We start from the raw sequence: 27,697 nt of genomic DNA, 5'->3' as shown, positions 1-27,697 counted from the left end.
TAAAAATAAAATATAATAAGTCTCAGGATGGTGATGAGTAATAAGTGAATGCAGGTAAAACATTTAGAAAGTATGCCTCATACATATTAGTTGTGGTTGTTACAATTATTAAAATAACTTTTTGTCCCCCTAATGCAATTGTAGCATGGTCTCCTTTCTTTAAAGACGACACAGTCTGTATCCATTCTCATGCTTGTAATAATTTTTGTAATCTAGAGCAGGGTCAGGAAACTATGGCCTCTAGATCAAATCAAGCCCACTGCCCTGCATTTGTAAATAGTTTTGTAAATTAGTTTTATTGAACACAGCCATACTTATTCATTTACATATTGTCTGTGGCTGCTTTTGCACTACGATGGCAGAGCTGAATAATTCGTACAGAGATTATATTACTATCTGGCTTTAACAGAAAATGTTGGTCAACCCCTGATTTAGAGTAAAACAAAGTTTCAAAGTTTATTTGAAGTCAGTGAATGACAGGATGGGAATCTGTACTCAAAGACAATTGTTTTTCCTCTGTCTCTACTGCTGGTTGCTATGGGGATTCAAACGAGTCACATTACCTTCCCACAACTCAAATTCTTCATTCATAAAAATAAATACCCACACATATAAGAAGGTAATCATAATTTTCTGACGTATATAATTAGTGCATATTTTAAGTATAACAATATGCATAAAAGTGCTTTGTTGGAATTAATCATCAACAAGATTATTAAATCTAATCCACTCATTCACCTTCTTTTTTTTTTTTTGAGACGGAGTCTCGCTCTGTCGCCCAGGCTGGAGTGCAGTGGCCGGGTCTCAGCTCACTGTAAGCTCCACCTCCCGGGTTCCCGCCATTCTCCTGCCTCAGCCTCCAGAGTAGCTGGGACTACAGGCGCCTGCCACCTTGCCCGGCTAGATTTTTGTATTTTTTAGTAGAGACGGGGTTTCACCGTGTTAGCCAGGATGGTCTCGATCTCCTGACCTCGTGATCCGCCCGTCTCGGCCTCCCAAAGTGCTGAGATTACAGGCTTGAGCCACCGCGCCCGGCCTTCATTCACCTTCTTGATGACAAAGTCTTGTAACAGGTCTAAACTGGCTCTTCCTCAACTGGTTTTGGGACCAGGCCAGTGCTATAGGCCTTGTTTAGCTGCTAAGGAATAATATCTTCCCATTTTGAATCTTTAGAATAATGTATTTGGTTATGGGATACAAGGAACACATGATTAAGCAATTATTTTCTTTTCTCTCTGAAGGGTCATCATTAAAAAGTAGTGCTTTCCAGCCAATGGCATTGAAGCTGCACACACACAGCTCGAAGGGGCCCTTTGCCAGCTGGCCTCATTAAATCCCTGACATGCGCTCCTGCATTTTGTTGTCAGAGTGTGTCCATTCCTCGATAATTCTGCATTCCTGTCCCAGGGCTCTTAGGTCCACACCTTCATGTTTCTTCCCTCTTGCTGAGTTTGGACTCTTTCTTTGTTGGGTAGAATTTTCCCCTGTGTCTAATCCCATATTTCTCACACTTATTGCTTAAAGAAAAGGAAAATGTTCCACAATTGGTTTGTCCTTTTTTCTGAAAACTGAAGATCCTGATCCCTTGTCTCATCCCAGACCAATCTATCAGAAGGAAACACAGTTCTGTCTACAAAGCTATGGGTTTTCCTTTTCATATGCAGCACCTTCCCTTCCATTCTCCTGGAGAGTGCATTGTAGTTTATCTATCATTACTCTTAGTGTCATATAAAGGACTTCAGTTCTGTTAAAAGGCTGAGGATTTATAGGATAAAGAATCATAAAGCTGGCCGGGCGCGGTGGCTCAAGCCTGTAATCCCAGCACTTTGGGAGGCCGAGACGGGCGGATCACGAGGTCAGGAGATTGAGACCATCCTGGCTAACACGGTGAAACCCCGTCTCTACTAAAAATACAAAAAATTAGCTGGGTGCGGTGGCGGGCACCTGTAGTCCCAGCTACACGGGAGGCTGAGGCAGGAGAATGGCGTGAACCCGGGAGGCGTAGCTTGCAGTGAGCTGAGACCCGGCCACTGCACACTGCACTCCAGCCTGGGCGGCAGAGTGAGACTCTGTCTAAAAAAAAAAAAAAAAAAGAATCATAAAGCTAAACCCTGTGGATAAAGCCTGTCCTCTTCTGTGTGATGAGTCATGGCAGGAGACCTTTGGGAACCCACAAGAGGCAGAGCATGGCAGAGGGTTTCTCATATGTAAAAAGGTTCTTCAGTCACTCTCCTGTCTGAGCTGTTTCATCACTTAGAAAGGCAGAGTGTACCTGTTCCTTGGGTTTGTGGTAAGTAAAAATTTTTTACTCTGTACATGCTTATTACCAATTATAATTTTGACAGGTTACAAACATTACATTATGTTATTATTATATTACAAACATTTGCTTCCATTCTTCCAGTGAATGTGGTAACACACAGAACACTGGATTAATTACACACTAAACACTAAGAGTAAATAGCTCAGAATTATTTAAAATTCTAGCTAGGAAAGAGATTTATTCCAACAGTCATGAATACAATTTTCTTTAAAAACAATAAAAAAGTGCCATTATGCTAGATCCCCCTAACTTATGTGATCAAACTCCTCAAGGTCAACTTTAGAAAGGAACTAGTTTCAAGTCTTAAAGAAAAATCATCAGGGCTCCATAATATCAAAAAGTTTGAAAAGTTTTATTAAAAGATCTGAAGATTCCATCTCCCTGCAGTAGAGTTTAGGATGAGTCAAGTGGAGATAAAACAGCAAATCATCTGGGTATTAGATTTCAGACCATAAACCCATTTGCTTTGGCAAGACACTTTAACTTCCAGTTTGGTCTGTCCATTAAGTGGCAGAAGAGGAGGTTTTCAATGAAAGCTAATTTATAGGTGTGCAATGCAGATAGTTTATTGGGAAGTATTGTGGTCTTGTCTTTGAGGGTGCCTCCTCTTGGGTTATAGAGGTGAGCAAGATGACTCTGCCTGTTTGGCAGACAGAATGTGAATCACATGTGACTAAATTTTCTAACAGATTACTGGATGATTGCAGGCAGGGTGGGATGAATAAAACCTGGACCTACAATGCTTTGAGAAGAAATGGTTGCTTGGTTCCAAAAAATTCTTTTCTTCTTGTTTTTCCTTTTACTCCTCTCTAAGATTTCTCGTGATGAAGATTTATTGCCACCAAATTCAAATTCTGCAACCCCAAAGCCTCAGGCTGACACTAGCCAGAACCCAAATAATGACTGCTTTTATGGAAAGATTCAAGCAGTATGGGCTAGGTTGGGCAATAGGGGAAAACGTTCTAATGTTAAATTGCTTTTAAATAGATATTGTGTAAACAATAGAAACAAACCAGGTGAAATGCCTCTCCATGGACATATAGTGAATATGAATAGTTGTGTTGCTGAGGTTGGTAGATTCTATAATGGAATATGCCTGTAATGTAGGAACTTGTTTTGCTTTATTTCTTCCCTCCATAAGTAGTTGACTCTTTCATATGTAAAAATTATGTTTCCTTTTGTTAGCAGTAATGGACTTCGATTAAATCATGTGTTTTTATCATATCAATTTGTGTATTTTTATCCAAGTTATTTATAGAACATTTAGGTCTGTCCTTCAAAGGCCTCAGTAATCTTTAATGTTTGCTGGTCTGCTTTTAATTCATCAAAGTCCTCCCTCAACAAGCATTGCAAAAAACACACATGCAGCAGAGATTTTCCCTCTACAATGTATGTTTGATATGCTTAATGTTCATCTTTATACACACAGAGGCATATAAGAAATGTGGAGGTTGTCTATAAATTCAAGGAAACATTTAGGTGCACAGTGATACATAGATACATGGGTATAATACTTTATGTACTTGATAAATATTTCATCCCTACCATAAAAAGAGCTTTTTATCAACTTTGATTGTTTTTTTATTACCTTAAAGTATTGCAGTTGTTTCTCAGTATTCATTGTTCCTTCCTTTTCTTGTCTCAGACAGGAATTGAAGATGAAAAGCTCTGTATCTCTTAGCCACCCTTTCAGTTCTTTGATCCTGACCTCCAGCTGCCTTACCAGGCTTCCACTTTCAGGAGAGAGCAGGTCACGTGGACTGGACCCACTGTGCCCTGCCATTGTGTCCTGGATCTTCTCTCCTAGGGTTTTCTAATGCATCAGATTAAAAAACAAAAAAATAAAACAAACAAAAAAACCCACCACGAACAACAAAAAAACAAAAACATAGATTAGCTTAGGTACCAGAAACAGATTACAGTTTTATTGGTAGCAAGAGCCATCTGGAAGCATCCATCTATACCTGCCACCTCACTACTGACTTTCAGTTCAGATTAGGTCGTTGTTCCATTTAGTATTTGAATTCTCAGTGCAAGTTGTTCTGAGTACCAGCGGATACTTAAGAAGACCTCATCCCTCATTCACTTACTTTCCTTTAACAGAAAGGAGATTTGGCCCATAGTTCACCAGATAAAAATTCATTTGAATTTTTTTGGTCACAGAGAAAAATTCATTTGAATTCTCATGATAGGACTTTATAGTAAAAAAGTCTCCACATAAAACGTTCAGGAGATATAAGTTTAATAAATATACTAAAGAGGCCAAGAGTAGATGAAGCATGGAGAATTAACTTCCATTTTTTGTTTTGTGACGTATTCCTGAAACCGTATAACTAAAGGGTTTTAAGAAAAGGAAGCCTCCTTGGTGATTTTGTTGATTTTACCTGACTTGGAAATTGTTCAATTCCACAATTCTTTCCATTTTGCATTTCTGGATGCTGGACTTTCTAATACCAAATATGTGTTAAAATAATCCCCAATTCACTATGCTAGAAGCCTACTTAAATTAACCACTATGGCAGGAGAGTGTTGTCAGGGAGGGCTCTTTTCTTTTTTTCTTTCTAGTGGAAAGCACTCCCAATCAATAGGATTTAAATCTATAATGATGAATTAAACCTACAAAAATAAGCTTTAAAACACAAATAAAATTAAGTCAACAAACATTCATCTGGTGTGTAGTGTTCTGTAAATAGTATCTTTAGGAGATTGCAGCAGAAAAATAGCCTTTCTTGGCAATACCCTTGTATTTTCACGGTGACACCCTTGTGTTTTCATGGTGAAAATATTGATAATTTGAAGACCCTCGGTGGAATCCAGATTTAGCTATTGTTTTTACACTGTAACAAAAGTAGCAGCAGGAGGTGAAATCAATGCCCTTGGAGGGTAGGGTCACAAAAAAGAATTTATTGCCACTTTTTTGTTCTGGAACAGTTTGCAATCATAAATTCTTCATAAACAGAATACTTCAGAGAATGGTCCGTCTTCATAAATATACGACAGAGGACATCAATTTCATTTAATTCACAATTTGTGTCAGCACAGCAGATGCCAATGCCTGCCTTGATAGGGTTGTTTAATATGCAATTGAGACAGAGTAATATGCAGCACAGGGGACAAAATTTCACAGATTAAACTGTACGCACCACTGACATTTCATTCTAATGTATTTCCATTCCACACTGTTCACCTTAGATGAAAGTAATATTAAAAACCATATCCCTCTATTTTACTATTGTTAGAAGTTAAAATCCTTGTCTTTAATTTTTTTCATGCCAATTAAAATGTAATCATGCCAATTAAAACAGTATGCCTGGTGGTGTTAGCATGGTACGGGATTTATAAAAAGTCTTCCCTCACCCTACTCTCTCACTGCAAATCTGCATGTTGTATTTGAATGATATTTTTGCCAAAATGGCAACTATTTTTAAAGTCTCTGATTTATAAAGGATAGCTAAATATTATTTCTTTTTTCAATATAATGTTGGCTTAAAATTCTGTGAGGAAGCAATACACGTGACACAACTTAAACAATTTTCTAAAAATATTATTGTTATTTATCAAATTAGCAATGGATATATTAAAATGCAATGTAAACAGACTTATCACTACTTTATCAAGCACATAAGGTTGCCATTCTTATCTATGTACTAAACAACCTTTTAAAATGTCATACACTAACCACATTTCTCCTGTCTGAGATCAATGAATGCTGTAGAATTTGGCAGATTTTGATTTAAGTCACTGTATCATAAATTGAAAGCCATTAATTATTATTAAAAAGCAACAATATGTTAGATGAAAAACTTTTAACATTTTAAGTTACTTTGCACAACTGCAGAGTGTAGCAAATTTAAATGAGAAACAAGGACTTAAACTTGCAGTTTTTTAATCTTCCAGATTAGGCACAGCATAAACAGAATACTGGCATTCCTCCAGATCATCAAGGTACATGAAGAGCTTTTTATTCAAAATATTTTTGGAGTATTATTTATCTAAAAAATTTTTTTTAAGGTAGAAAAATGGAAGTCATGCAAAATTATGCTCCATAACTGACATCGCCCATACTTGGCTGTTATAATTAATTATTTAGGTAATTGACAAATATAGCTTACCCTTGATTTGAAGTGAAGGCAATTTAGGAGAGAAGCTGATGAAAAAATACAGTTTAACTTTTCTCTCAGCTGTCTTCCAACAAAAGGACAGCACTGCCTCCTGCACAGTGCCATCCTGGTCTCTGGGTAACAGAATCTCTATATTGCCTTTTTGCTAGATTCTTGCATCTCAGTCTTTGGCTGAGACCCAGCCCATCATTGCGTGAAATGAATTACATGAAACTTTTTTTTTTTTGGCTTTTGTTAAAAGTGAGCTGGAAATTGAGGCACAAAACACAGGCTGATTCAATTCTGCAATTCAGATTTGGGTCAAATTTGCATCTTTGTTTTGGTGGCTTTAGTGTGACTTGAAAGCTGTAGTGACAACTCTACTTTTCATCTTAAGGGTACAGTAAATAGTTAAACAGTAGATGTCTCTTACATGTACCTTCAGAATAAATTCTATTAACATTCATTCAAGCATGACAGTCAGTATATATCAGATATACTGTATTATAGTTGACTTGGTGCATACCCATAATACATGGCATATTTTACTTACTTTTTCATGTATTAAAGAACCAAAATTATTAAAATCTGAGAGGAGACAAGCTCAGAAAAAAAAAATCAACAGAAGAGGAAAAGCAGTGTCTTTCCCATAATAGCATGAATAGCTTGTTTGAAATGTAGGTAGTGAATTGAAAGAGAGAGATATTTGCGCCTCAAATTAGAAATCAGACAGATAGAGTCCTTCACTACGCAAAAAATGTATACATAACCTACAAACAGTAATAAAAATGCAAATACCCCAAGCAGTTCCCATTTTTCATTAATTGAATCCACTTTTTCAAGGAGATCATTTGGTAGTAAAACGCCACCTTTCTTCAAAGCTTCAACCTTACTAAGCAGCTCTGTCTTTTTCAGGTGTCTGATGGACATTTCCACACTGTATCGCTAAAATGAAAAGAGAAGAAGAGATATCACTAGGGAGAGAGGTGTTCTTAGAAAATCATTGAACACAGAATTTGTGATGCTTATGAGCATTAAAAGTTTTTGTTCCCAATAAAATTTATGGGGAGGCTAAACCTAAGTACTTTGAGTAGATGAAGAATATTGCTGAATATATTATACACACACACACACACACACAGTTGTTACATTTAGTTGACTAAGATTTCTTTCTTAAACTCAAGTTTATACACATAATTGATCTTTAAAATATTCCAAATAGGACAATAACTGGTCTAGGGGGGTTTAATATTACAGTTAATTTTGGTCATTATTTGGCTCCAGAGTGCTGTCCACCTCTCATCTCTGCCCCTAAAGGACCAGTCTCAAAGTGGAAGAAATAAAATTATTCATGAAGATTATGTAAGTTCTCTGAATTCTCAGTTAACATTTTGTTTTCATTTTCTTTTCCTTAAAAATTCTGTGTGGGCTTGGAGAAAAGGTACATATAGAGAGAAAAAGGAAAGCTACCATTTTAGGAATAGTTACAAATCTATGCTTCCTTATTGATTACTGTAAAATATCCCCCAAATCATAGTTGACTACAGAACCGTCTCCCTGAGTATGTATTATATGCTAACAAACTGCCAAGAGAGTCTCTCCTAAAAGATGTTTTGCTGGAGATAATGTAAGTGCTATTTAATATGACAGTTACTATGGTGATTCTCTTCAAATAACTCTATTTGGATAGCTCCATAGTTAGTCCTATATTATGGATAGCCATAAATGACTATGACTGTACTTTATAAATGTACATGTAAAAACACCTCTGAGTAGAAAATCTAGATTCTGGTTAAAATATTAAACATATTTTACATTTTTAGCACATTTCCAAAATATAATAGCAATTTTAAAACTTTTTTCTTTCAGGCACCATATTTAGGTCACTGAGTTCCATGGTAGTATTTGTTCCCTTGCCCTAAATGACCAAGGGTGCCCTAAGATAAACACCTTTAGCAGAGTTAATAAGAAAATCTTTTCTCTGGAAATAAGTAAATCAGTAAGTTCAAATGTGCCCAAGCACTTGGGTGATTTCATTCACCTTGAAAACATATTATATAAGATCTCAAACAAAAATACAATTGGAAGCAGATTAAAGGAAAAGAAGGTGTGAAATCACTGTTTCGGTTAGTAGATCTTCAGCATTTGCGTGCATATGTTTGCATACTTTTAGTTTCATATTTTAATCTTTCATTTACACTAAACATGTACATCATTTGTATTATGTAAACTTCTCCAAATGTTAGTCATTTGTGGATCATAGAACAAAATGTTTTAAATGAGGTGATTTAAAGCATTTCATATTATTAATGAATGTTGATCAGGGTGTCAGAGTATCCAAAATTACATGAATATGCATAGTGGAGAAAATCAAGGGTTGCTTTAGAGCGCTTTTAGAATTTGGCCTGTGATACAGGAGAAATTCTGATTGCGTTTTCTAATGGAAGGCAATTACCAAGGTCATGTTACTCCAGCACTTAGGAAACACACTGCCCACTTGAATTTTCTGGATTCAATATTCAGAAGTATTCTAGAAACCTAGATAGTGTTTCTAGAATGATGTGATGATTGGAGGAGATGACAATCTGCTTTATGCAATTAGGTTCCCATCTGAAATGATATAGCTGACAAATATTTACATAATTAATTTGGTAAGATTTCCACATAATATTGGGGGAACCAGTATTTCAGGCAGGCAGGAAAATCTTATTCAAATATTTTACTTATGCCACATGGTATTACACATTGACAGAGTCCTCTGGCTGTGCCACTTGGGAATGGTCTCTACCAGTTATTCTTTAACTTGTGACAAGCTTGTCCCCCCTCTTCACCCCAACTTTAAACAGCTCTCACACAGCAGACCAGTCAAGAAAGGAAACAGCTTAGATGTGTCCCATAAAAACGACAGTCTTACACAAATAAAAATATAAAAAGCAATTAATTTAATTTTAGATGTAATAAACTAATCTTCTCTGTTAAATGTGTATAAGTAGTCACTGCAATAGCTATTATAAAAGGTTATTACACTTAAAAGAAACTTGTCTTTATGTATGCTCTTGGTCGTTGTCACCATTTAGCCTACTGTCTAAACAGCTTGATGAAAGGTGTGATTGATGGACAATGCCTTCAAACTATAATATAAAAACTAAGAGGATCTAGTTAATTGTTCGATGTATTGATATATGAATGAAAGGTACTAAAATGTTATATAATTTAAGGTGAAAGTATTTATTTTAAGTTTTGAAGCACATTCAAGGTTAAATCTAATACGATTTAGGGGCTCAAGCTGTATGTGTAATAATGTCAGGAGCTTCTATTTTTGCTGATGCTAGTATGTTTTTGCTCTTCTGCCTCTTAACATCTTTTCAGAAGCATTAGACTAGAGAATCAACCGCCAGCTCTATCAGTTTTCGGTCATCCTATCAAGTGGGGCTACTTTATCCTGTGGTGAGAAGATAATTTAATCTTCATATTCATTCCACCCACAGCAGTAAGTGAGCAGAGGCTGCCCCATTGTGTCCTGTAGTCTGGGGATGTTATGATATAGACTACTCTTCAATAGGCAAAAATGAGATTAGCAAAGTTAAAGTCAGAAAGCTTTTCTTGAGTGCTAAGGTAAATAAGTATCCAGTATTTAATTTCCCCACAGCACCTGCTGTGGGCCTCTCTGTCTAGTCAAAAATAAAATATACTCTCTTGAAAGGCCATATTTACATTATTAAGTGTATTTGCTTGGCCAATTCAATTTTGACTAATGAAGCCTCCTAATAGATATGTGAATGATCTAAATTAAAGACACAGGACAGTACTATTCTAAATGTCATCCCTGTGTATAAAATATAAATAAAACTTAAAAAAAAAAAAGAGTTAAAAATAACTACAAACTCTAGCCCACCATTTTAACTAAGAACTAAAGAAGTTGTAGAAAATTCCTATAGAGTGCTTTACTTAGCACAAATGCTAAAACTGAATTATAAAACAAAGTCAGCAAAAACAGGAATTTCTGAAATAAACACACTTAGAAATGCATGAAGACTTGATTGAGATAACTTTTTTGACAGTTATGCTAAAGGCTTCCCCGCCACACCGAAGTCCCCCTCCTTTTTTTTTGTTAGAAATCACACCGAAAATTCTGCCCAAATGGAGACTGGAACAATGCCTTGAAACAGTGTTAATTGTCACCATGGAAACCAGAAGAATAAGCCATTTTGAAACTGGTATAGAAGGCACACATTGAGCAACTCAAGCATTTTTCTGCCTCCCTCAATGTTAAGGAACAAGATGCCTTGTCACTGTGAGGTCAGAGAAAGAAAACATCATGAAAGAGTTGTAGATGCTCACTGTCTGGTAAATAAAAAAAATAAAAAATAAACTATATACAGCTAATGCTATATGACTCTACCCAGTGAATCTTTTTGAAACAGAAGGATCATCAAAAGATGGCCAGGATTGGGGGATGGCTTCCACCTAAGCAAAACTTCAGGGCTATATTATGTGAACCTTGCCCCCAAAGCTCCCTGGGAATTCTGCTGTTGTAATAAAACTTCAGAAGAGGAAAGAAAAAAGGCAGCATGATGGAATTCAAAATAATGCTCTAAAAGCACACAGAGAGATTAAGACATCCATTGTAAGACTTTTGTATGGTGCTTCTGTTGGTTATGCTGAAAAGAGACCAGACATTGCTGAACAGAGAGTGAAGCTTTGGCTGCGAGAAACACACAAATTAAACTAAAGACATTTCTTGATTATTAGAAAAGGGCTGTTGTATTCTGTGTCATCAGGGTTTGAGCATTTATATCTTATACCATATTACTTTTAACTGAGCTTCAGTTGACTTTATATTAGGAAAAGTTAAAACAGGGGAAATGATCTAGTTATTAGAATGACAGGATTGAATGTCTTTCCTGGTACAAATAATGCCACAAACACCTGTTTATACAGCGAGATTCCCTTTCCCACATACACATGATTGACTGATAGATACGATAGATAGATAGATAGATAGATAGATAGATAGATAGAATACACTGAGAAAATAAAATATATCTTACTTAGTCTATGAGTAAGAAAGCAAATGCTAGGAACACACCAAAACATCAAACTATTGGCAAAATATGTGTGAAAATACACATTTTTGCCAAAAAAAAAAAATCCAGGGATGTGTCTATTTACAACTCTCACGTGTTTTCTGGCTAGTGTTTGCCCTCTTCATTCGAGGCTTCATGGTGGCCCCTCAGCAAGTCCATGCCTAATGCCATTCAGTGGTGAACAAAGAGTCTTTTTATATAAAAGTCCAGGGTCCAAGCTCAGCTGTACATGCAGAGTGCAGGAATCTGCTAGAGGCCAGTGTTGCCTTTGCAGCAGCTCTTGTGCTGCCCCCCTTTTCAGAAGACTTGTGTGTAGCATCTCACAATGCATATGATGCTGCACATGGAGTCAGTACCACCAACACATCCAGAAGATGTTCAAAATTGAAGAAAAGGGTTCAAGTCCAAGACAAATAATAGTCGTTATTTCTTGCAAACTCCTTGTATTTTATCATTAGAATTTATGGTGAGTAATTGCATAGAGAAATTATAAAGACTCCTACAATTGTCCTTGTAAATTAATAATAGGTTTTCCTGATTGGGATAAATTTGCTGCTGAGCCTTTGGAAAAATTAAAAAGTGCAATGTCATTTAAAATTGCCAGAACTCGCACAGCAAATTACACCTGAGGTTAAGAATTGAGTTTTCCCCCTCTTCTAGCTTATTCCATTTGCATGATCTGGAAATCACATTACACTGGCCATGTACTGTTAATTGGACATAGATTGCATTATCTTTAATATAAATCAAACTACAAATATTAAAATGAATTGCAAATTCCCTAATAGAAGATCATAAAACAATCTTTTTTAAAGTATTTCCCATTAATAATTTAATTCCAATTATATCACTCAGAAAACTTAAGTAGGAGACCTGGCAACTTATTTCTCCAATCATTTCTTTTAAATAACAAATATCTAAGCCTTTAAAAATAAATATAGCTAGACTAGAAGTCACTGTTATAGAACAAAAATAAAAACACCAATAACTGAAAACTTTCATATCAATTTCATATAAAATACGGCATAAGGACGCCAAGTCTACCTGTCTCCTTTCTTTCTTACTCATGTCAAGGGTGAGAAAAAAGTCTCCTATAGGTAAAATTCAGTAAGTTTAAGAACTATTTTGATCATACCCTGTAAAAGTATAATATTGATTTTTTTTTATTTACTTTTTAAAAAGGTTCTCTATCCCCTTAGATATTTCTATAAATTTGATATCTTTCTGAAGCTTTTGTATGGCCTTTAATGAGTTTATATTAAATATTTAATACTGTTTAGGGCATATCCACTACTACCAAAAACAGTTATATTCCCAGCAGTCCCACTGTTTCAGGCAGAGGACTTGATTGATCCTCCTAGCCTGAATTGAGTAGAATGAAAAGAAGCAGTTGGAAAATAGCTGCAATCATTTAATGCAGATGACCTCTGACAGCCTCGCAGCTCTTCTATCTGAACAGAAATTTGCATGGGGTCTCTGTGCAGAGGAACAATGTAACCTAAATGGTAGACAATCTTTATTCTAATGAAGTGGGTGTCAAGGTCAATGTAAAACTGCAATGATAAATGGTGCACCACTAGGCAAGAGAAGTTGCATAGGCATTGTAGTGCTTTCACATTAATTGAAGACTGAAATGCACTGCGTGAAAAGCACAAGCCTCCCTTTCACCATAATGTGTTAATGCGCCAATACTGAAATGATTTCTTCAAGATGTTTGCCTGTTGACATGTATCTTATTGCAAAAATAACCCAAATATAAAATTATGGCAAAAAATGGACATTTTTAGAATTTAGCGTTTTCCTGGAATCGAATTACAAAAAATAAATAAAACGCTCCCAAATGATGTCCTGACACCTAATGTAATTCCTTTGATCCCTTTTTCTTTTCTTTTTCTATTTAGACCTGTCTTTAATTAGTTTCAACCAAGCAACCTTTTACAGAACCCTTCGTTTGGGTACTTTCCTGTTGAGCAAACTGTAAAAGAAGACTGAGGAGAGGAGAATCATTCAAATATTATTTTTCCTCTCACTTCCAAGTTTTCTGCTTAGTCTGCAGTAAAGATCTTCAGGTGTTGTTTGTCCTGAATGAAAATGTAATGAAAAGTCTACGGTTTGTAAAAGAAAATAACTATTTTCTAGTGTGGGAACTAGAAAACCTTAATCTGGTCATTGGAAATTGCCAAAATCACTGCACAGAAATAATTACACCATTACTTCAGTTGGTCTAGCAATTTTGTGGCAGTCAATATTTTTCATCCCATAAAAATAAGGACAGTAAGCTGCTTTTTAAAAATCCTGATCTACTTAAGCCTGTAAAGGGGACATTGTTTGCTAATACACTCATTAGCAACCAAGCACTTTAACTTCATCAATTAAACAGGAAATGGAGTTGCATCATTTAGTTTCATAATTTGCTAAAATACTGATAAGAGCATATCATTAACCATTTGGGAAACATTTCCAGGCTCAACTCATAATACCTTATAAACTGCATTTTTATGGTTGATTTTTTTTTTTCAGATTCTGGTAGACTCTATGATACAGCTACATTTCCAACACTATACTTCCTGTTACAAATAGATTTTAATAAAGCAATTACAGTTATAATAGTCAGGAATGGTCTGTAGGTCTGCAGTCTTGGTGACAGAAGGCTATTAATATCCTTTACTATAAAATAAATGATACTGCTAGTCTGCAACTCTGATGTAAAAACAAATTGTCTCAAATGGAAATCAACATTCCTGAAATGGTAATTCAGAGAAAAAAAAAATCTCAACATGAAGAGGATAGTGAAAAAGAAAAAAAAGTTACTGATGAAACTGTTTAAAAAACTGTACAGCTTCATCTGTGTGTGATTTGTCAGGTCTGAAGCTTTGACGTGCCCAAGGGGCAGACCCCAGCGGGGAGTAGGCTGCCGAGCTAAATAGCTGTGAAAGAAGTCTTAATGTAGGATGGAATTCAAACTAACCTTGACATGACCTCGGGAAAAATATGCAAAAAGTAAAATGAATGCTCTCTGCAAGATACATCCTAATTTTGTGGTAGAGCTGGTTAGTTTTACAAACATAACTGAGACTTTAAAAGAAAAATAGAAAGCTAGTAAAAGGGGAAAAGTTTAGAATACAAGCAAAAAACGTAAGCAGGCATGATGTGTTACTGTGAAGGCATGTGAACCATTTGGAAAGAATCCAAATAAAAACCCACACCGAACAATATTGTTGTCAGCCTGTCTATTCAGGAAAATTGTTTTTTTTTTTAGGTTGAATATAAATGACACAAAGCCAAGATTACATCATTGCATTACAAAGTCTGTTGTGGCTTTTAGCTGAACAAGCCCCATGGATCTATTGGTTTAGGACAGTAATTCAGTAAGGAGGTTTTAATGTGCTATTTCTTCCTCCAGTGTCAATAAAAAATAGAGAAATTTAAGGAAGAAATATCCCATGTGCTCTCTAGTCTATTTCTTGCTTTTGATCTGTATTTGATAAGCTGAACTCCAGTTTTAGTTGATGCATTCAGTCCTGATTTGACACTATTACAAATTTTGCCTGTTTTGAAGTGATCGGCTTAGTAGGAAGGCATTTGCTCTAACTCCCTAGCCAAGAACTGGCTAACTCACTGGATATATGGAAATTTTAATTGAGTATCAACTTGTGTAGAAATTCAATCTTATTACCTTCTCAATGCAATTTTGTAGCAATACCAGTTATTTACTACACTACTAACCAGATTTTAAACATAATTAAATTGCTAAGAACATACACCCAAAATCTAATGACTTAAATCCCTATACCAAGAATGTGAATTCCTGGATTAGGTGTATGTGCTTCCATTAGATTTTCGTAAGCATAAAGTGAGCAGATGGATGCAATCATTTAGAAGCACAAAGGTTTACTGAGGACCTGTTGAACAACTATATGTAAAGATCATTGTTTAATGGATGCTATGCCATAGGTCTCTTCTTTGGTCCATTCTTATTAAATATTTTATTAGTGACATAGATAAGAAAAATATGAATATGGCATATTGATCAGATTGGGATATTTTACTAATCTCACTGATCAATAAAGTATAATATATATTTTAGCTCAGAGATCATAAACTCAAATACCTAAGTGTAGTGGTATGCTAGTAAACCGGTTCTCTAAGCAAAAAAAAAAAGAAGAAAGAAAAAAGAAGAAAAAAGACCTGATTTGTAGTGTTCCTTGATTTCCCTGGTATAAATACTCCCACTGTAGCTGATTCCAATCTACCAATGGTGGTTGCTGCTGGTAAAATTCCTGAATATTTAACAATATGCTCTCATAAGTCAGAATTAGCCAGCTCCAACACCTCACTACCAGGCAGGTGATATCAAGGAATTGAGTAGGGCAAGGATAAATCTTCTTCTCTCTTTCATATTCTAACTATTGCTACTGTTATAAAAAAGAAACTATTTTTTTACTAAAATAAAGAATGCATAAATGTGATTATTACTAATATCCAATATCAGTAAGAGATAAGAGGGTGAACCATGGAGGATGGGAGAGCATATGCCTCATCTAAAAGGGGCAACCCTTAACTCAGCTCTGCCAACTGTTACCACGTGGAAATATGGCTTCAACCTGGGTTCAGTATGACCAGACATATATATTTTAAAGCCTATACACACACACACACACATGCACACATATATTTTATATGAAGTCTCAAAATTATTATATGTTGCATTAAACTTTTTAACACTACACAGACCAAACTATGTCTCTGGATATGAATCTGCAGGCAACTACTTTACAATGTCTATTTCAGATGATAATAGACTCTAAAAGGAACAAAACATGCTGCCATAATGAGTCAAATCTAAGAAGGAGAAATGACAAACGTAAAGTCAGATAGTTAATAACCACCCCATTTCACCCCACTACCCCCACTCCAAAACTATAAAAAGTTTTAAATTGCATAAAGAATGGAGGTGACAAGGCTTCACTTGCCTCTAGGTTCAATGTGAGTCAACAGACAAAGGAAGGTAGATGTAAATTTTTTAAAAAGTGAGGCAGGAGAGTTCCCCTGAGCCCTTCACAAGACATGTAAGAGAGGTGTGGCTCATTTACTTGGCCACCTGCACTCCAACTCCTTCCAGGAGGGGGAGCACGCAGATGAGCGGGTGCAGGAGCCAGGGCAAGTGACTTTGGGTGCCAGCAGGAAAAAAACCTGCACTGGCCCGCGGCAGCGTCTACGGGTTGCCCACAACCTCTGGAGCCTCAGAGGGCATGTGTTACAAACAATGCTCTTTTAGCATTTGCCATCTGTGGATGGCTTAAGTGTTAAACAGCTTAGCGAAGAGTCAGCGTGACAGCCTTTTTGGGTTCCCGCACCTGGCACATCATGAATTCTTGTCCGGCATCCAGGAAGAATCAGGTCACACAAATGGATTGAAAGGTGATGTATGTGGAAGATTTTACTGATGCAAGTGGCTCTCAGTGGGATGGGGAGCTAGGAAGGGGATGGAGTGGGAAGATAATCTTTCCCTAGAATTTGGCCATCCCTGGCTGAACTCCTCTCTGACTGTCCCCAGCTGGCCAAACTCCTCTTGACATTCAGACGCTTCTTCTCTTCTCTCCTTCTCTGCTGCACTGCTCTTCTCTGCCAGTGGAGCCTGGGATTTTTATGGGTACAGGATTGGGGGTGTGGTGGGCCAGGGTGGTTTTGGAAAAGGCAACATTCAGGCAGGAAAACAGGAATGCATGTTCTCATTTAGGGCTGTGGTTCCAGGCTTGAGGGTGGAGCCCTTGCCAGGGACCCCCACCCTCTTCTACCCAATATTTCCCTGCTTCCTGTCCATATCAAAAGGAAACATGATTTTGGGTTGAGTTAAGACAAACACAGGGTTAAAAAAAGAAAGGTAATGGATATATTAGTTTGACTGTGATTTGCTAGGCCCCAACCTGATACTGCTTGCATTCCATTTTCCAAAAGGGACCTAGACAATGTATCAAAGGTTCCAAAACAAAGCATTTCAGTAAGAGAGAAGATTCAATACTTCCCCAAGGGCCAAGTTGTTGAATGAGCTAAAGGTATTCAGCTAAGAGGGCAAATAAGAGTTAGAGGTGAGAGAAGAGAGGAAGGACATGTTAGCAGACTTTGAATATTTAGAGGACCTTTGCATAAAAAATATTAATTTGTTCCATATGACCTCAGAGGTCAGGCTGGGGGGCAAAGGCTGAAGCTTGAGTAGGAACACAGCATGAAAGATAGTGAGCTTCCATTCATTAGAGGTGTTCAGGCAGAGATAAGAAGTCTACCTGGCTGGGATATATTATGGGCAAATGAAGCATTGAATGAGGATTGGCCTAGAAGATAGAGCCTAAAGTTCCTCTCTGTTTTAGAAAGTTGGGCTTCTTTGGATCCACATTCACAAGATCAGCCATAACAATTACATTATTTCAGGTAAAAGAAATGCCAAGATTGAAAATCACCAAGTTAAGAAGAAGCTGTCACTCGCTGGAACAAGATTCAGAAACAAGATTCTCATACAGAAAAACCTGAGAGAATAACAATAGAGCAAATACACAACCACATAAAATGTAAGCTGTAGAATCTAAGCTAAGATGGGCTATAGAGAACCAAAAGAAAGGGCAGGGTTAACTGAAAATTCCAAAACTGTCTTCAATCCATCCTATTTTAGAGAGGCATTTCATTGAATGTGAGGTACAGAATGAAACCTTCAAGTCCTTTTATCTGATAAATATAGGAGACTTCTACTATAGAATTTATGTGGTTAGGTTCATATTTCAACAACGTCCTTCCTGTAAATTTTTTTAAAAGACATAAGCTTCAAGATAAATATCTCCCTCAAAAATCTCCTTCATCAATACAGACTTTCTTCAGTAGATATCAAAGATGTGCATTATAACCCTTGCTACCAGCAGCATAGGCATAATTGTAATTTCTCCTCCATGCTATGAAACTTCATGGTTGTGCTATATTATATTGAAAATCTACACATCTCAAAGGGTTTTCTGTGCATTCCAATGCACTTTAGTGACGATGTGGATCATTGCCATAGTACATCATGACTACTCTAATTATGGTTTCATTATGATGCACCATATCAGGGCTGTTGTAATGTCATGTCAGCACATAGTAAAAATAGTTATACAATTATGTAATATCTGTTAGAGTATGCAATGTAGGAAGGAAAAAAGACTTGAGGCGCAGCAATTAATGTAATGAAACTCAGTTTTCTCCTTTAAAAAAGGTTTCCAATGTAAAAGTTTCATTTATTTTGTTTTCCATTTCCCAACCTAAACACCTCTAAACACAGGTATTTCTGTTGAATTTGGCACTACTACATAATTTTTTAAAGTTTTTTTTGAGACAGGTTATTGCTATGTTGCCCAGGTTGGAGTGCAGTTGGCTATTGACAGGCATGATGAGCACACACTATAGCCTTGAACTCCTGGGCTAAGTAATCCACTTGCCTCGGCCTCCTACGTAGCTGGGAGTACAGGTGCATGCCACCGCAGTCAGCACAACTACTTAATTTAGAATTTTCTAATAACACAAAATAAGAAGAATAGGAATAGAAAAATTTTTGACTCTAGCTGTTCTCCAAACGTAACAAAAGAAAACATTTACCTAATACGTGCTATGCGAAATCCAATAACAAGTTAAGTGTAGTAAATTAAAGTCCATTGAATAATTACCATTATGCAAACTTCAAATATAACAGTCACATTCTTCTATCTTCCATGACCTCTTGTGTGGACATACCACTATTTGCCTTATCCCCTAAAACCTGATTGACCATCTATCTCCTAAATAAACTATGATAATGAAATGAGATAAAGCAATGATATGCATATTTACATCCCTAAACTACTAAGACCACAAATATTCACTGCTAAAATATACCCAAATATCTATAAAAACAGAAATGTTATTTGTCTTGTAAATTTGAAGAATAAACTTTAAAAGATGGTGGCTATGTCTTCTTTAGTTGACCACAGAATATCTTGAATATCTGAGACCTTCAGAAAGCCTTGAGTCAATGAATAGTTTCTCAAACTAAGTGATGTATGAATTGCTGTTTGCTGTTTTAATATACAATCAAAGGAGAATTTATATATCATAGCTTACCACATATCTTTATAGCTGAATTACAGGCCTGTTCAGTGCAAGTATTTTTAATGAAAATGCTGAAGAAGCCTGAACTATGGATGTGTATGGTTGTGCAGCAGCAGCAGCCATTTCAAATATAGATTTATTTTTAGCATTAGGAGGCACCAAGTTTGTTGAAATCTGGACTTTTTTTTTTCTACAATTGTAAGTAATGTTAATAGCACACTGTAAATGTGAAGGCTAAGTAAGTGTGCAATGTCAAAATAGACTGGATCTCTCTGAAAATTGGAAATTCAGGCTTTTCAAACATAATCCAGATGTTTGGCTTTTATTCAGATTTCAAGAAAGAGGGATCTAATATGATATAAAATTCATACATGCATATTTCATTAGTGCCTTTTGTATCACTGAATTAAACATTCTGAAACGTGCTTTTCCCAAATCACATAGAGTTTTGAACCAAAGCAGTTGCCAAGATGCTCCACACCTCAAAAATAGTGCCAAATTAATTTCATAAGGAAGAAACTATATATTTCTTATGTTAACTCTGTTGATATATCTTGCTTTCTCTTTGAGGGTAAGAAGAAAAATGAGAAGTAGAACACTGTAGCCATTGTAGTTTATCAAAAAGGTGTTGCTGCAGAACATGGTGGCTTTTGAAATCTATGAGAATCAGTTTCCTAAATAAAGGCTGAATGCACTATCGCCCTTATTGTCATCATCAAAAAACTATCTTTTCAAGTTTTGTGCAAATGGGCATTCCCCAGGGACTAAGGACTCCAGCACTGAGAAGCTGCACCCAGGATTTACCATGTGATGATGAGTGTTAAGAGAGAGCTGATCAAAGCTTTTCCAGGGTTGCCTGTTCCCAAAACACAATGAAAGTGTCATTATACCTTTATGTATTCACATTGTGACTTTTTTTTTTTTTTTTTTTGCAGAGTATTTTTAACTTTCAAAGGGTTTTCACATCTATAATCTTAACAGATCCATAATGCTATGGAGTTTTTCTTGATGACTGCTCAAATCCCTGTATAGGGAAAATATCTGATTTTTAATGCTACTTTTTAAGACTATCTCTGGTGCCTTCACTTCAGATGAGGACAAGTATGGTTTCAGAATTAGATTATAAGCTTCTACAAGGGCATGTATGAGGTCAGAGACCACATTTGTTTCACTCTTTACCCACCGTAATTCTTAGCCTTATGGTTTAAATGTAGGAGGTTGTTGGAAAATATTTATTCATTTGAATTTCTCCCAAAAGAAAGTCCAGGCAGATATAGAGAGCTGTTGAAATATATGCCAGATATAGTGTTAGTACACAGAAATGAGTAGAGTGTGATGCTTTATCTTTGAACTTCATTTTCTGTGAAAAAACTTATTTGGTAAAACATCCAATACAGAAATATTATTCTCAATTTTCAGACAGAAACCATGAACAAAGTTAATTGTTTATCATGGCCATGAATGGTTAACACAAGAAAAGCTTCTGTGAAAATCTATCAAAAAAAGAGGAAGGTGGCAGTAGTTCTTTGAATATTTTAAGGGCACCTTTTATGAGGCAGTGTTTTCTCGAAGCAAGAACATTTGATCAGAATGCGAAAGGCTAAATCTAATTTCTAGTTCCGATATCAGTATACTACAGACTTAAATACCTTTCTGTTCTACCCATCCCCTGACCCCTTGGGTCTTTTTGTTTCTTTTGGGTACCTACCCATATTTGTCAGAAAAATATTTTAACAAAATAAATTTTAGAGATTTTAGGCTTTAAGGCTTAAACACTGCTGCTGCAGCCTCAGAAAGCTTGACTGTCATTTCAATGGATTGTTCTTTTTTTGTTGATCTCCTATGGCAAGCCCATGGGGAAAAGTTAGTAATATTACTTCTGTCTTACAGATTAAAAATTGATACATAGAAGCCAAGTGACTTGCCCAAGGTCAGTAAGATCGTACTAAAATCCACAAATAGAATTTCGGAAGGAATTTCAGCTTAGCTTGGTAAGCCGTACTACTGCTCTTGAAAATACATCTTCAGATCTCAGTCCAGAAGTCTGAAGAAATTGGTGGGCCCTACGAGTATAATGTAAATAAAGTCAAGAATGCCATTCAAAGTGACATTGGAGTGGCCAACACATACTTGAGAACCCTACTCTTGTAGCCTCTATAGCCAGATTTATTTGGCATAGGCTCATCCCCAGAAACCCAACAGATTTTTAATAGCCTGAGGTTGAGACTAACAAGGCAGATAGGAGAGTTCTCACTGATAGTCATGCCTGTCACTCAGAAGAATGACAGTTCACAGTTTAAAGAAGCTCTAGGGTACAAGTGGAAATTTATTGGTATAAACTAAGACCATAAAGAACAAACCTTGGTTATAACTGCTTTTGAGCACTTTTTCAGCTATGTAAAGGACTCTGCTATAAATATTCAAGGAAGTTTCTTAGAATAGTTCCATCAAAGAGAAACAGAATATGTGTGTGTGTGTGTGTGTGTTTGTGATAAGAGACAAGAGTAATAAAAGTAAAGAGGAGGAAGAACTGAAGATCTGGAGAATGTAATGATGGAGATGCATAGATGCATGGAGAGAAAGTAATAAGTAAATAGGGGAAGTTACAGAGGTTTAGCTAGATAGGAAAAACAATTCCTAGTCTACAGGGAATAAATCCTAAAAACTACAAAAAATAAACAGCATTGCAGAAAAGGAAGGAAATTACACCTAGAGAAAAGGTCTTAGTGAATGACTTCCCTGAAATAAACAGATGAGAGAATATGATGTTGATGACTTAAACATTTTGCATAAAGGCTGAAAAAAATTCATTAAGAGGATATTAGAACCAAAAGAAGCAGAAGTACAAGGATGTGGCCATTTAGCACAGCTATAACCACAACAATGGATAAATTTTCAAGAAGATGTGAGTACTAAAACGTGTGATTTTTGAGAATTTTTCCCAAGCACCTTTCGCAGGGCACCATCAATCCTGCAACTGTTACTTCTGCCTTTGTTCTCTTTCTTGGTGGCTTGGCACCTGATCCACCTGATCCAGGGAAAGTCATTTCATATTTCCCTGGTATCCCATCCGTAAAACAGGGATAAAGCTGTCTTTGCTGCTTGTCTAACACAGACATTTTAAGAGGTAAATAGATCATATTTGTAAGAAATTTTAGATCTTGATATAAAATATAACATTAATAAGAAGTCTTTGATTTTAACACATACGAGATTTGTAACAAGATTTTTTGGTTTGCTACCCATGTGAGAAAGCAAGACTGCAAATTTCCCATAGTTTTTATTTTCTGTCTTAGAAATAATGTATTATAACTATTGTTGGGCCATATTAGAGAGTAAAAGAAATCACACATCAGGGTGAAGTCATTAGAAAGGTAAATACAGCTAGATAGACAGATAGATAGATAGATAATGTATACCATATAATACATAATTAATATACATTATATAATGTAGATAATATATAATTATATATATTATGTATTTTCTAAAAGACAGGAATATATACATATTTAGAGACAGTACATAGTATATAGTACATATATGTAGTATATACTAAATATATAGTGTATACTATACTATACTATATACTAAATATAATTGTGGTTTTTGCCATTAAAAGCAAGGCAAAATCCCAATTACTTTTGCACCAGCCTAACAGTATGTAGTACATAATACATATAGTGCATATATATATACTGTGACAAAGTTTTACTATTTTTCTTGACTCTTAATGAAGGGAGGAGGGAGCTTGTTGATATTACCTATTAATACTACTTCTTAAACTCTATACATATGTGACCATTTAATCACTCATGAGTGATTAAACATAAACATGGTGACAAAAACCATGCCAAACATTTTAATTTGTAAATCAATGAGATAAAAGGATATTGGTTAAGAAAATTAACAAAAATTAAATTAAATGCCTGAAAAATAAATTAAATGCCTGGAATCAGACTCCCCATATTTAAACTTTGCTTGCATTGCTTACTAGCTGTGTACTTCCCTGTGCCTTAGTTGCTCATTTGAGGATACTGTTAATACTTCATTGAGTTGTTGTGAGGATTGGATGAGCCAGTATCTGCAAAGATCCTAGAACAATTTCTGTTACATAATAAACACTATATACAAATGTTTGTTCAAACTTTTCTTAGCATGCAGAATTGCATGCTAAGAAAATATGACCTCTGGCATAACTTTTCTCTCTCTTTTATGCCACTAATTCCTTTATTTGTATATATAACTTCTCTTCACTGTATGAAACATTGAATCTAGGAATCAATATTCACTAGAATTAAAAAAAAAAATCTTTCCTTTTATTGACTTTCACTGAACACATGGGATAAAAGCTATATGGTTTGTCACTGGTTTTCCTCTTCTCCAGTTCGTCTTCCTGTTTTTGGTAAAGCCCTAGGAGCACGTCAAGCTAATTCCTAGATCTGAGGTTTTTTCCCCCTAAATTGCATTATTTTGCAGTGCATCTATCTCTATTCCAATTATGTAAATTATATCCAGTAAGGTTCAGTTCAAATATCATTTCTTCCATGAGGACTTTCTAAGAAGACTAGCACTTACTTTTCATACCACATAAATTTGCTATCTTTGCTATTATTTCATGTTTTTTCATTTTGCTTTTCTAAGTAGATTATAAATTACTTAAGGAAAAGGATAACCTCCCTTTATTTGGTTCTCCATAGCACACCATAGGACCCTAACGAATACTTATTGTCTCATTCCCACAGTCACTAAAATGAGAAAACATCATTCCTTTTTCTTTTTAAGTAAAAGTAAAATAATTAGACCATTAATTCCTGATATATGTATTAGGACATATGGACATATGTAATTTTCAAAATATATGTGATATGTGCTCAGACACACAGAAAGTGATGCAAACTTCATAAATTGTTAGTTGAATTTGATACCAATTAGTGCAGTTTGCAAGGCAGAAAAACTTGTAATCAGTTTTTCCTCAAGCAAATACGAATCTGCCTTCAACCATATAGCTCTCCAGAGAAGCGTCCCCAGTAGGGAATTTGAAATTAGAGTGATTGCCTGTCACTAGGTCTCCCAAGGTGTAGACTTGGAATTCAAACGTGAGTCTGTTCTTTACCAAAATGCCTTAGGGACTATTCAGGTCCTTTCTTCATAGACAGTTAAATGCCTTTAGTCATATTTGCCATGACATCCAATGTGACAATTTAAATAGTGTATCAACTACCAATGTGTGTACCATAATACAAGCAGAAGGTAAGCAAACATTGCTTATATGTTATGAAATGACTTAGTTTCAATGGAAGTGTAAGCGAATGTATCTGTTCCATGCTGTGAAAAAAACTAAGGGGCACTTGGTAATTCTGCCTAAAGAAGAAGGTAGAAAAATTAAAATGTGTAGAAAGTAAGACGTCAAAGAGAAAGCTGAATTTCCATTACAGACAGCAAAAGACACTGTAGAGAATCCAATGGAAGTTATCTGCCACTGAAAAAAAGTAAAATGGAAAGGAAAGTGTCTAAGAAGTTTCATAAAATATATATTTATATTTTTATTGTCTGAAATGAACCAAAAGTAGTGTGGTATTTAGAAATTATACACGTTTTATGGTACTTTTGAAAAATACAGGCACATTTGGTTTTATTATGCCTTACAGGTATTACAATGTTTACAGATGGAAGGTTTCTGACAACCCTGTGTCAAGCAAGGCTATTGGCACAATTTTTCCAATAGCATGTACTGATTTTGTATCTCTGCATTACATTTTAGTAACTCCGTCAATATTTCAAATTTTTCATTATTATTTTTATCCGTTATGATGATCTGTGACCAGTGATCTTTGATGTTACTATTGTAATTGTTTTGAGGCACCACAAACCACACCCACATAAGACTGTGAACTTAATCCGAAAGTGTTGTGTACGTTCTCATTGCTCCACCCACCAGCAGTACTCTCTGTTCCTCAGACCTCCCTATTCCTTGAGACACAACAATATTGAAATTCAGCTAAGTAATAATCCTACAATGGCCTCTATTTATTCAAGTGAAAGAAAGAGTCACTTTAAATGAAAAGCTAGAAGTAGCTAAGCTTTGTGAGCAATGCAGGTAAAAAGCTGAGATATTCTGAAAACGAGGCCTCTTGTGCCAGTGAGCCAAGTTGTGAATGCAAAGGGAAAGTTCTTGAAGGAGATTAAAAGTGCTACTCCAGTGAGCACATAAATGAAAAGAAAGTGAAACACTCTTATTGCTGATAGGGAAAAAGTTTTAGTGGTCTAGATAGAAGATCAAACCAGCCACAACATTCCCTCAAGCCAAACCTAATTCAGAGGAAGGCCCTAACTCATTTTAATTCTATGAAGGCTAAGAGAGGTGAGGAAGCTGCAGAAGAAATGTTGGACACTAACAGAGGTTGGTTCATCAGGTTTAAGGAAAGACACCATCTCCATAACATAAAAGTGCAAGGTGAAGCAGCAAGTGCTGATGGAGAAGCTGCAGCAAGTTCTCCAGAAGATCTAGCTAAGATCATTGATAAAGGTGGCCACATGAAATAACTTTTCACGTAGACAAATGATTTCATGTAGACAAGATTTTCAATGTAGACAAAACAGTCCTCTATTGGAAAAAAATGCCGTCTAGGACTTTCATGGCTAGAGAGGAGAAGTCAATGCCTAGCTTCAAAGCTTCAAAGGAACATCTGACCCTCTTGTGAGAGGCTAAAGCAGTTGACGACATTAAGTTGAAGCCAGTGCTCATTTCCAAATGCTAGGGCCTTAAGAATTATGCCAACTCTACTCAGCCTATGCTCTATCAATGGAAAAACAAAGCCTGGATGACAGTTTATCTGTTTACAGCACAGTTTACTGTGTATTTTAAGCTCATTGTGGGGACCTACGGCTCAGAATAAAAGATTCCTTTCAAAATTTTACCGCTCATTGGCAATGCACTGGCTCACCCAAGAGGCGCTGATGGAGATGTACAAGGAGATTAATGCAGTTTTCATGCCTGCTAACACAATATCCATTCTGTGGCCCATGTAGCAAGGTGTAATTTTGACTTTCAAGTTGTCTTATTTAAGAAATACATTTTGTAAGGCTATAGCTGCCACAGATAGTGATTCCTCTGATGGATCTGGACAAAGTCCATTGAAAACCTTCTGAAAAGGATTCACCATTCTAGATGCCGTTAACAACATCTGAAATTCATAGGAGGAGATCAAAATATCAACATTAACAGGAGTTTGGAAAAAGTTGATTCCAACCCTTATGAATGACTAAGGGGTTCAACACTTCAGTGGAGGAAGTAACAGCAGTGGTGGAAATAGCAAGAAAACTAGATTGGAGGTAGAGCCTGAAGATGTGACAGAGTTGCTGCAATCGAAAGATAAAACTTGAACAAATGAGGTGTTCCTTCTTAAGAATAAGCAAAGAAAGTAGTTTCTTGAGATGGAATTTACTGCTGTTGAAAATGCTGTGAACACTGTTGAAATTACAACAAAGAATTTAGAATGCTACATAAACTTAGTTGATAAAGCAGAAGCAGGGTTTGAGAGGACTGACTCCAATTTCAAAAGAAGTTCTACTGTGGGTAAAATGCTATCAAACAGCATTGTATGGTACAGAGAAATCTCTTGTGAAAGAGTCAGTGTGGCAAACTTCATTGTCTTATTTTAAGAAATTGCCGCAGCCACCCCAACTTTCAGCAACCACCACCCAGATCAGTCAGTCAGTAGCCATCAACACCGAGGCAAGACCTTCACCAGCAAAAAGATTATGACTTGCCGAAGGCTCAGATGATCCTTAGTATCTTTATGCATTAAAATTTTTTTAAATTAAGTACATTTTTTAGAGATAATATTATTGCACACTTAACAGACTATAGTATAGTGTAAACACAACTTTTATATGCACTGGGAAACCAAAAGATTCATGTGACTTGCTTTATTGTGATATTCTCCTTATTATGGTGGTATGGATCTGAACTTGCAATATCTCTGAAGTATGCCTGTATTATATTTACCCATGAGTTTGGTCTTTTAACCTGTGAAATTAAGTCTTAAAATTCTGATTTTGCCCAATTGCTTATA

At 35.9% G+C, this 27,697-nt stretch overlaps 1 protein-coding gene across 1 annotated transcript in view; it reads right to left on the bottom strand.

Annotated features, from left to right (window-relative positions):
- Positions 1-27,697, bottom strand: part of AKAP6 (A kinase (PRKA) anchor protein 6) — a 524,753-nt gene that overhangs the window by 105,237 nt on the left and 391,819 nt on the right. The window contains exons 11-12 of the mRNA XM_011941871.1: positions 7,222-7,368; positions 3,912-4,136 (exon numbers count right to left, since the gene is read on the bottom strand). Of these exons, the coding sequence (XP_011797261.1) occupies positions 3,912-4,136; positions 7,222-7,368 (372 nt within the window). The remainder of the gene's footprint in view (positions 1-3,911; positions 4,137-7,221; positions 7,369-27,697) is intronic.

The sequence above is a fragment of the Colobus angolensis genome, unplaced genomic scaffold (assembly GCF_000951035.1).
Source record: "Colobus angolensis palliatus isolate OR3802 unplaced genomic scaffold, Cang.pa_1.0 Scaffold202, whole genome shotgun sequence".
Lineage (NCBI taxonomy): Eukaryota > Metazoa > Chordata > Mammalia > Primates > Cercopithecidae > Colobus > Colobus angolensis.
This window is presented reverse-complemented; position numbering and strand designations above follow the sequence as displayed.